The 11226-nt window shown below is 38.5% G+C and overlaps 1 protein-coding gene across 2 annotated transcripts; it reads right to left on the reverse strand.

The window, feature by feature from the left end:
• Window positions 1-593: 593 nt before the first annotated feature.
• Window positions 594-5330, reverse strand: LOC110101470 (protein FAR1-RELATED SEQUENCE 6). Of its 2 annotated transcripts, none has more exons than XM_020829377.2 (5): window positions 5119-5330; window positions 2866-4998; window positions 1531-1647; window positions 1138-1206; window positions 594-1018 (listed from the first exon to the last, which is right to left on the reverse strand). In XM_020829377.2, exons 1-5 carry the CDS (start codon window positions 5188-5190, stop codon window positions 893-895), a joined length of 2517 nt encoding a protein of 838 aa, XP_020685036.2. In that variant the 5' UTR covers window positions 5191-5330; the 3' UTR covers window positions 594-892. The 2 variants fall into 2 exon arrangements, with proteins under 2 accessions (XP_020685036.2, XP_020685037.2); XM_020829378.2 differs by having other exon boundaries at window positions 2866-5009; window positions 5119-5267.
• Between the last annotated feature and the right edge of the window lie 5896 nt (window positions 5331-11226).

An 11226-nucleotide genomic window follows, 5' to 3' on the forward strand; every position in this document is an offset into this window, starting at 1 on the left:
ATATTTAAAAAAATAAATAGTACTAAATGCTGTATAAATCATACTTAAATTTCTGCCATCATATATTTGAAAAATTCAAAATGAATTTCATTCGTTTGCCCCTCTCTCTATCTTTATGCAGTTTTAATTTTTAAAAAACATCTCTCTCTCTCTCATTTTAACTTTTAAAAAATTGCACTCTCTCTCTCTCATTTTAACTTTTAAAAAATTGCACGCATGAAGCCGAAACAAACTACACGAGAGGCTCGAAATGCGGCTCAACAAGCAGCTCGAATTTGTTTACGTTGGAATTAGTTGAGCTCGAGCTCAGTATTTGACATTTGAGCTCGACTCGAACACTCCCCAACTTGAGTTCGACTCGACTCGTTTGCACCCCTAAGTCAGTTTGCTAGAAAGAGTGCGAAACCGAGAGATTGGTATGAATTTAGTAAAGATATCCGCTACTTAATCCTGAGTAATTATATGATGCACAATTATTTGATGATTTTAAATACAGTCTCTAATAAAGTGGTAATCCACTTCAATATGTTTAGTGAAGTTTCTGACTATTAATAGCTAATTCCTGCAAGTGACACTTCTAATCAAGAACAATCTAGTTGAAGATTGGTGTTAGTTGTTCAGGATCCAAGGCCAATATCTAATACAAAATATATGACCGTTTTGATTATAGATACAACAAATCAACAAACTAATAAAACAAAATGCTTGAGCACAGTCATTGCTAATCTAACATACTGGAATAAAGTTGGTTAGATTACCTGTAATCAATTCAAGTTCCTCATAAGAGCTTAAAATATCAGGATGTAGAAAGATTCATTGATGAGTTGTATATATACAAATTAAAAGGGACTACTCCATGCCTAGAAGGCATTTTTACAACGTAGAACCCATTCTATAACACTGACGGAGGAGCAGGAGGATCACTAGGGTTATTAGCTGCCTGTATTGCCTTTAATCGGCGAACTACCTTCCGCCTCTTACGAGCTTGTTCAGGGGTTGTTCCAGGGGGTTGAGAACCCTAAACGTTAATTTTAACAATCAAATTTAGCAGAATATTAGCTATTGAATAAGTGCTTGGAAAAGCATTCCAAGCTTAAAAGCTGTTATAAATGATAGGAAGAAAATCAAAAGTTGTACCTGATACATTTGCGGATACATCCATGGCATCATGGCCCCATTTCCAAAGTTTTGTGGATTAAAGCCTCCCTGTCATACAAATTCTCACAGTTAATGTTGTATTATATATGGCCACAGATACCTAAATTCATAGAGAGTCAATTGTTTAGAATAGTTGATATATGCAAAAGCGAATAAACATGATTGAAGATCTTATTGCTTACCACCGTAAATCTGGGACGGCTTTCTTTCTGCTTCTTAAAGCACATTCCTATAAAATTTTTTATTTTTATACTAAGAAGTTGTTTTAAGAAGCAATATGAAAGCTGTCCCAAACGAAACCTATGTTATAATATAACAAGGGCGAGAAAATTATGTAATACAAATATGTTACACAAAAATCAAATCACAAACCGGAAACATGTAGACAACACTTGGTCTCAGTGCTGTTTGATTGCCAATAAATTGCTGAGGACTCACTTGTGCTGCATAATGATTTGCCGGAGGCAACACAGTTGAGTTGACTCCATCCTGCATTTGATACAATTTACATAAATACAAGCAGTAAAATAGTTCAGTGGATAAACCACAATCTAAAACCAAAGGACCCTAAAATATATATTTAAAAAGAAACAAGCTAATTGATACTCGATTGCATTTCCACTTTGTTGCTAAATGCTAATATATGGCGAGTTTGTCAAGTCATCCACATCCATTCATTAGTTATGAGTCAATATGTTTTTCAATGTTACTTCATGTCACTCTTATGTCAAATCATCCACATTATTCCTTAGTTATCAGTCCTGATAGGTTGAATCCCGTCAGGGGTGCTGCTCCTTAGACCCCTAACAGTTACTTATAAGTTTGCCCCTTCCCCTGAAAATTAAGGTTGATTCCACCTCTGTGGTTAACCATGTAATAAAGAGCTTTCATTGGGCGTCAGTTCTGTGATCGATTCCTCCCTCTTGCTCCTAGTGGTGTGCTAATTCTTCCTCTTCCTCACCTTGTTTTTTTCTCACTCCCTGAAAGCATTCATTTTTGTAATTTCTCAACTTTAGTGTCTTTCACTTCACATTTCTTTCCCCACATTGGATTCGTCCCTTTATTCCTCTAGATGGGATTCTTCCCTTTCAACAATCAAACTATTAAAGTTGTGCTTTAATCACATCTTCCACAGCTTGCTCATCGTAAACTATTATCAAAGACAAAATTCATGAATTCAAGGAGCTTTTTATCAAGATTATCTTTTTATGCTGAGTTCTCTGATCATGGCATCATCTTCTTCTCCTCATTTTGAATGACTTATTCCCTTATGAACCCTAGACCATATGCTCTAAAATTCCCAAAACCCTACTTGAAACAAACCAAAAACCTAAACCAATAAGCCAAAACCAAATTAAAAACTGAATACCCTCCTTATGCCGGATTCTTCCATTTGACAGTCAATATATCAAAGCTCCACTAATAATCTCACATTCCGCAGCCCGTTATCCATCACATGATACAGCCGGTGGTAGGTATATAATATTAATGTTTTGGATGTTAGATATGTAAATAGCATGAAATAAAATGGTATGTATGTAAATTTCCCATTTAAAATTCATTGCTTTGATTACGCATCTCTTATGTACTAAAAGGAGCCTGACCATACAGAAATGGTATAGTGTGACAAGGGAAAAAAGGAGTCACATTTACTAGTTTATACTCTTAAATTGAGCAGTGCATAACTTAAAAGAACGCAAGACCTACCTCTGAATCTTTCACCTGTGGCAGTCGTCCTCTCCTTCGTCTCTCTTCATTTCCAATTTCCAAGGGAATATTATTTCCCAAGCTTTTGGTGTTGATGCCATCTGGCTTAGTTGGTTTATTATTAACACGAGACACAATCTTTGGCTGTGTCTCTTCATATGTACTATCACTTAGAAGAAACTTCTCCACTTCTCTAATCAACTTCAGAGCAAGTTGGTATTTGTCAGATAAAATTCCAACCTCAACCAGTTGAAGGCACCGCATTGACAAGTAATCATAACGGTCAATCCTATTGTTAGCAACCACATCATCTGAAGACCGGTTCAAAACATGCAAGAGCTTGAAGTCCTTCTTCCACCTATCAAGAACATACTGAGAGGGAATCTCATGCACTTGCTGTAACTTAAAGACAGACAAAGCATGGCGACACAAAATTCCTCTAAACTGAAAAGAACCACAAATGCACTGAACATCCTTCTCTTCAGAATTATAGAGAACACCATGATTCCTATTCATTGTCCTCTTTCCATCTTCAAGGAAAATACACTCCTTTACATCAAAAGTTGATATTGTTCCCTCTATTTTAATAAGTGAAGCATGGCAATACATGATAGCTTCTATCTCATCCTGGAATTTCTTAAACATGTTGAGGGTGTAGACCTTAGAAAGTTGCTCTTCCATGTAAAATTTTGATACGGAGGGCCGCCGCTTATGGAATGTTTCAAAGTCAGCTTGGGCTTCCTTCTCATACTTACTTTGCAAAGCCATTTCATATTTGCTAAGGAAAAGTTTCAGAGAAGTCTTAGCATCAACATATCCATCAAAAAAGGTACTAAAGGACTCATTCCGCTGGGTAGTAGACATTCCTGCCCAAAATGCATCCTTCAGATAGACAGGAGCCCAGCAATGCCTGCATTCATACAATAGCCTCAACCACTCATTTCCTTGAAGCCCATAAAACTCAATCATCTTCAGCCATTCCTCCTCAAACTCATCAACCCTTAACGAATCATAAACCGCCTTCTGCATTACCTTATGGATCACTCTATACTCTGCCAGCCCACCCAATTTTTCTGATGCTTTCTTCATGACCTGCCACAAACAAAGTCGGTGACGAACTCCAGGAAGAACTTCAGACACTGCAATCTGAATGCTTTTACACTGATCGGTGATTATGGCTTTGGGAAGATGACCCAACATGCAAGCAATCCATGCCTTCAGCAACCAAATATAAGTTTCAGCTGTTTCATCCGCAAGCAAAGCACAACCCAAAAGCACAGGCTGACCATGGTGGTTAACTCCTACAAAGGTTGCAAGTGGCAAATCATATTTATTTATCACATAAGATGTATCAAGTGCAACAACATCATTATAATACTGATATGCTGCTCTGGACCTTGCATCAGCCCATAACACATTTCTTACACATCCCTCCTTGTCCAAATCAATGACATTAAAGAAATTTGAGTTCTTCGCCTGCATTCGGGTGAAGAACAATCGAAGATCTTCAGCATCTCCTTCACCAAACTTCAACCTTCCTCGTTCTACAAAGCTCCGGCATCCACTCTCACTAAAGAGCAACTCCTCCAAGATGCCTAATTTATCAAGAGGTGCTTGTGCTTGGGACTGCTCCTCCTCAATATGAACCACATCTCCTTCATCATTGCGCAAGGCACGCTTCTTTGAAAACCCTGACAAATGCTTATAGCAATTCAAGAACCGAGCCATCGACGGGCTCACCGGATGGTTGTGATCAAGGCTTGCAAGCTCCAAATGGAGCAGCCCATCTCCCCATAGCTTCACCCGGATCCTCGCCGGGCAATTGGTTGTCGCAGTTGTCCTCTTCCTGAACTTAGGCTCGGGGCGCTTCCTGCCGCCCTTACAACACATAAGTTCAAGATACAAGCAATGACCTTCTTTTGTAAAGGACGACCTTCTCACAGACACTCCGAATCCTACTCGACGAGCATACTTCTTGTAGAATTTGGAAACTTCATGGTGGGTTTTGAACACCATTCCAACCTCCGGCACGCCTTCAAAACCGGAATCGTCGCCGCTGTCGGCATCCGCATCACCTTCATCCATTCCATCCATGTCACCGGATTCCTCCATGGTGGCATCTCCTGATAATTCCTGAATCACGGCTAATAAGCCACGCGTTAAAACCCTAGAATCGGGGTCATGGCAAAAAAAACGCCAATCGGATAAACAATTAGAGTACGAAGGACTAGGCGAGGAAGATCGAATTCGAACCTGGGAGTTTAGATCGCGGCGGGCGATCCGGGCACGCCTAGGGTTCTTTGGTGTAGCGCTGGCTACCTCCATCGCTGAGGTCCGGCGAGCTGTCAACTAGCGGCGGGTTTGTGGATGAGATGAGAGAGTTAGATTTCGAGGTCACTTTTCCAGGTAATTTTTGCTGATTTCTACAACGGAACGATGGGTCGCCCGAAACCCTCGTGGAAGAGATGGGAGGAACGTGGGTGAGCCACGTGGTGGTTGAGTGCAAAGGGTTGGAAAAAACATTTGGCGTTAAACAAAAGGGGACCAAAAAATTAACATTGAATTGAGACCGGCGTCTTACGGGCCGGCTGAGTAGTTTGCTTTCACCTACAAAATTAGCCGATTTGAATTTTTGTTTGATCAGTTCGATTTTATTTTAAATGAGTCAAAATTTAATTAAGTTTAATAACAAATTTAATTTTAAGCCATACATCAAGAAAATATAAGGTAATATTTGTTAAATTTAATAATTTTAACATGTGAAGTAAATATTATTTATATTGACCATTATTGCTGCGTCCTGGAATATTCATGGCGGTAGAGAAATATATGGTTTAACGTCTTAGCATTGTACGAAGATCCAGCACACAAGTAGATAAGAGAGGGGTTGAAACATTCATAAGAGACATCAGAGTTTTACGTGGAAAACCCCTGAAAAGGGGAAAAAACCACGGGGTCTAGCCCAATTTGAATGAATCCACTAGTATTTGCAGTCGATTACAAATGAGGCCCTTCCTTTGGAGAAGGCCTTGTATTGATGTAGCAAATATACATCATATAGATTGTATTACATGGTAGGAGTTACATATACATGTTTGTTTGGTTAGAAGGACCGTAGTCGGCAGGAAACAGGGGTCAGAAAGACCGTTGTTTGTTGATGGAGGCCGGACAGACCGTAGTAGGCGACGGAGGTCGAAAGGACCATAGTCGGTAGTATTCTGGGAGAACTGTGGGCATCAGATTAGTGGTCCGGCAGAAGTCTGGGCCTCATGTGATATTCTGGTGGAGCACACGGCCTTTAATGATGATCTGGCAAAGACAAGAGCCTCTAGCAAAGGTGAGGGCCTCTGGCGAAGGTGAAGGCCTCTGGCGAAGATGAGGGCCTCAGATGAAGACGTCAGGCCTGAACGACAAGCCTTGAGCAGAACGTTGGGCCCTCAGCAGAACGTCGGGCCTTCAGCAGAACGTTGGGCCTGTATGTCGGGCCTTCAGTAGAACTGTAAAACCCTTCAAAAAGCTGTTTTTTTTAGTGCAGTTCGTCTGTACGAACTGGGTTTAGTACTGAACGAACTGAAGAAATTTGTGAAGAAATCTGCCATTTTCGTCTGTACGAACCTGGAGCAGTCGGGACGATCCGTCTGTACGAAATCTGTCCAGAGAGCAAGTCGCCCGGGACGAATTTGGATTTCGTCTGTACGAAATTTGTCCAGAGAACCCATCGTACCAGGACGAAATTTGGATCGTCCAGGACGATCAGTGTTAATAAATATCGGATTTGAGATATTTTGGATTCATTTTGGAGAGAGAAGGAGAAGGCAGGAGAGAGAAAGAGAAGGAAAGAGAAGAAGGAAGCTTGGTTTTGGAGGCCACGGAGCGCTTTTCGTCCGACGACGCTGTTAGAAGATTTGTTTGTCTCGCTGTAAGGACTCCGAACCCTATTTCTGTTTTCGAAGATTTTGTATTTCGATCGAGTTGTGCACTGTTTTGTGTTTTTGTAGTCGAACTTTTGACCTGATTTTGTATTGACACGACTTTCACCGCACAACTTTTAGTATGTTATAGATATGAATATTGTACACGATTTGACTATTTTCTACGATGATTTTATCGGTCGGAATTGATTCTACGCGATTTTAATCGAACAGAAAAATATCAGGACTTGATTTGATTTGGTTTCTATAGGATAATAGTCTTGTATTGATGTTATAGATATTCTACTGTAATTTGGTGAGATTTGGAATTTGTGTCTTTTTGCAGGATTTTTGTGTAAATTCGACCGACTGCAAAAAGGCTAAAAATTTGAATTTATAAAAAATCAAATTTATTCTGAGATTGATTTTTTTGGAGATTTGAATTAGAGCATTCAATTTGTGTTGATTAATTTGATATTGATATTAAATATCATTTGAACTAATTGATCAAATTTATGTCACCCCTAATTATCTATTATTGCCTCCTATTATAGGAAATGTTTAGAAAACATTAAGGATATTCTCTTTCAATTTCAATACGAGATAGATAAGTAATAAATTGTGAGGACTTGTATCCATAAGAAAATATTTGAATCAATAACATCAGTCCATTAACAATGATTAAATTTATTACTATCATTATCATCATCATTGTTGTGTCCTGGAGTATTCGTGGCGGTAGAGAAATATAATGTTTAATCTCTTAGCTTTGTACGAAGATCCATCACACAATCAGACAAAAAGAGAGGGTGTAATGTTTATAAGAGCACAAAGATTTTTACGCGGAAAATTCTAAAAATGGGAAGAACCACGGGGCTTAACTGAGTTTGAATGAATCCAATAGTATTTGCAGTTGATTACAAATAATGCTCTTCATTGGAGGGAAGGTCTTGGCTTGATATAACAAATATACATAATATAGAATGCATTACCTGATGGAAATAGGAAGAATCAGTATTAATATGTTGTTTGTTCGGCAGGATCATAGTTGGCTGGCGACAGTAGTCAGAAAGATCGTTGTTTGATAATGGAAATTGGAATGACCTTAATCTGGAAACGGAGGTCGGAAGGACCATAATCGGCAAGCGATAGTTGTAAAAAATATCGTTGTCTAGCAATGGAGCTCAGAAGGACCGTAGTCGGTGGCTAAGCAGAAGTTTAACGTTATTTGGTGGTCGAGCAGAGATCTGGCATTAGTTGGTAGTCGGGTGGAAGTCCATCGTCAGTTGGTGGCCAAGCAGAGGTTCGGAGTCTGGTGGTTTGGTGTGAGTTTGGTGTCAGTCAGTTGTCGGGCAGAAGTCTGATGTCAGTTAACGGACCTGTGTAAGTCCGACATCAGTCATTGGCTGGGTGAAAATCGGACGACGGTCAGTGGCCAGATGGTTGAGGAGCTTGGTTCCGATTTCTCTTCTTATCATCTCATCTCTTCCTCCTTGATTGGACACATTTTCATGAGGGATGAGGGGTCTATTTATATTTTTTCTAAGAGTAGCATGACCAGTAAATTAGGAGAAGATCATGGGCATGTTGGGAGTGGTTTGAATGGACGATCGATATTGATTCTTTTCATCATGAACCTTTTATGGAGTATTTGAGTGCCTTAGTGATAATAGAATTCAGCGATCTTGGGCTCGTTAGATTCATCTCATCAAGCCGCTCGATTCAACTATAAGCATGTAACGTTTGGTAATCCAAATTATGGTTTGAACCTTCCAAAGATGCTTTGAGTCTTCGATTTAGACCTAGTTGGGCTCAGATTGAGTCAAATTTGGTGTCGTTGGGTTCGTATTTATGTGACGTTCAGTTCGACTGTAAGTTTGCTGAAATTGGAGTTCATATGATTCCAAAATTTAATTTTATAAGTTTCCAACTTGATTTTTTCTAGAGATTTGTGTCCTATCAAGATAATTTTTGATGATATATTAATCATCATCATTATTATTGTTATAAAACCAAGCTATATTATTATAAAACCAAGCTATATTATTATAAAACCAAGGATTATAGCATCTTTTTTTTTTCAAATATCTCATTTTGAACTTACATGATAATAACTTTTTGTTTCAAAAATAAATTCTAAAGCAATATAAAAAAAGAAAAAAAAAATTATTTATATTTAGGCAAAGTATAATGAATTTATTAGCAATCCTTCCAACAAAATCAAACTAATCTACTTTATTGTTGAAAAAAATCATGGTGCATAATTACTTTTCAAAATTTCATATTTTTTTTTTGAATTTATTTAAGATCATATAATGATTTATTAGTTTATAAATTGTATTATTTTTTTAAAGATCAAATCTTTTATGCAAATATCCACTAAAAAGTATAATTTAAACCTCCATTACCTTGATGTATAACAAGTTTCTAAGAATCTAACAAATCTTTTTTTTTTTTTTTTTTTTATTTTATCAAATTAGTGAGTTTTTTAATGTTTTTTTATAGGGTAGATCAAATAAATAATCTTTTTTTATTTAATGAGTTAAATTCATGGATATTCATTTTATAGTATAACTAAACTCCCCAAATTATCAACCTTAGTTCATGATGGGGAGGGTTGTGAAAAATTTTCCAATGATTTAAACATACCTAAGGTTGAAAGAATGGAGCTTTACCCTATAAACTTATTAACCTACGCAAGATGAGTAGGAGAGATTCCACCAAGACATTTTGACCTATAAAATGCATGTTATTCATCAATATATTATTGGATGATTTTGACCTATGATCAAAAGGTTTAGGTTGAGCTTTCTTTGGGATTGTTTTACCTTAATTAGGGTTTGATGGTTGTTGCATCTTATTTGTCAAATCAATGGTAAAAAATGATCAATCTTTAAATTATTAGTACCCTTTGGATGTTTTGGCAATAGTTCTGCTCAAATAGTAGTGTTGCGTCATGGAGTATTCGCGACAGTAGAGAAATATAAAGTTTAGCGTCTTAGCGTTGTATGGAGATCCAACCCACAATCAGATAAAAAGAGATGGTGCATCATTCACAAGAGACACCAAGATTTTATGTGGAAAATCCCTGAAAATGGGGAAAACCCACGGGGCCTAGCCCAGTTTGAATGAATCCACTAGTATTTGCAGCTGATTACAAATGAGGCTCATCCTTGGGGGAAGACTTTAATAGAGTACATTACATGGTGGGAATACAAAGAATCACTATTGATGTATTTGTTGGTCGGAAGGACCGTAGTCGGTGGGCAACGTAAGTTGAAAGGACTTTAGTTGGTGGGCAACGTACGTCGGAAGGATCGTAGTCGGCGGGAGACGGAGGTCATAAAAAACCGTTGTCTGGCGACAGAGGTCAGAAGGATGACGTCAGGTAAAAATCCAGCGTCAGATAAAAGTCCGATGAATGTCTGGAGACAGGCAGAAGTCCGGTCAGGAGTAGAAGTCAGACGGATTTTCGGTGACGGAAGTCTGGTGTCCGATAGGAATCCAGCAATGGGCAAAAGTCCAGCATTTGGTAGGAATCCGGTGATGGGTCGGAAGTCCGATGTCTGATAGGAATCCGACGACGGGTGAAAGTCCAGTGTTCGATATAAGTCTATCGGTCGACAGAAATTTGGCATCGGATAGAACTTCGACGAAAGTCCGACAACGGGCAGAACTCCGGTGTTAAGTAGAAGTCCAGTGTTTGGTAGAAATCTGACGATAAGCGGAGGTACGACATCTAGTAGAAGTTTGACGTCAGTCGATGGCTGGGAAGAACTTCGTCGTTAGATGGCATTCGGGTAGAACTCTGGCGTCGGTAGGCTACCTGGTGAAAGATCGGCGGTGGTTGAGGAGGAGTCTCTTCATTCTCTTCCTTACTTCCTTCTCTTCTCTTCTTGCTTGGGCATCATTCTTCCCCTCCCTTCGGTGTCTCTTTCTATGAGAAATGAAGGATCTATTTATAGTTTTTTTATTGTGGCATGGCCAGTAAATAAAATGAAGATCAGAGTTAAATTAGGAGTGGTTTGAATGGGCAGCCGATGTTGAATCACTTGATTGCATACAATTTATTGGGCATTTGAATGTCTTAATGATATTAGAATTCGGCGATCTTAGGCTCGTAGGATTCGTCTTGTCGAGCCGCTCGATTCGCCTATAAGTATATCATGTTTGGAAACCATTTGGTAATCCAAATTGTGGTGAATCTTCCAATAGTGCTTCGGGTCCTTGATTTAGACTCATTTGAGCCAGGATTGAGTCGAATTTAGTGTCGTTGGGTTCGTATTTTTGAGACACTCAATTCAACTATAAGTTTATTGAAATCGGAGTTCATATAGCTTCTAATTTAAAATTTGAAGCTTCCAACATGATTTTGCTTCGAGATTCATGCCCGATCAACATAATTTTTTGATGATATATAAGTAGAATAACAAATAGGGATTATATATGA

Source organism: Dendrobium catenatum, unplaced genomic scaffold (genome assembly GCF_001605985.2).
Source record: "Dendrobium catenatum unplaced genomic scaffold, ASM160598v2 fragScaff_scaffold_542, whole genome shotgun sequence".
Lineage (NCBI taxonomy): Eukaryota > Viridiplantae > Streptophyta > Magnoliopsida > Asparagales > Orchidaceae > Dendrobium > Dendrobium catenatum.

Excerpts from the sequence above, each read along its gene's own strand:
- LOC110101470 (XM_020829377.2), bottom strand. The coding sequence starts at position 5,190 with ATGGAGGTAGCCAGCGCTACACCAAAGAACCCTAGGCGTGCCCGGATC. Across the intron at positions 4,999-5,118 it reads GCCGCGATCTAAACTCCCAG|GAATTATCAGGAGATGCCAC; the intron begins GTTCGAATTCGA and ends GCCGTGATTCAG. Across the intron at positions 1,207-1,530 it reads GTGTTGTCTACATGTTTCCG|GGAGGCTTTAATCCACAAAA; the intron begins GTTTGTGATTTG and ends TTTGTATGACAG.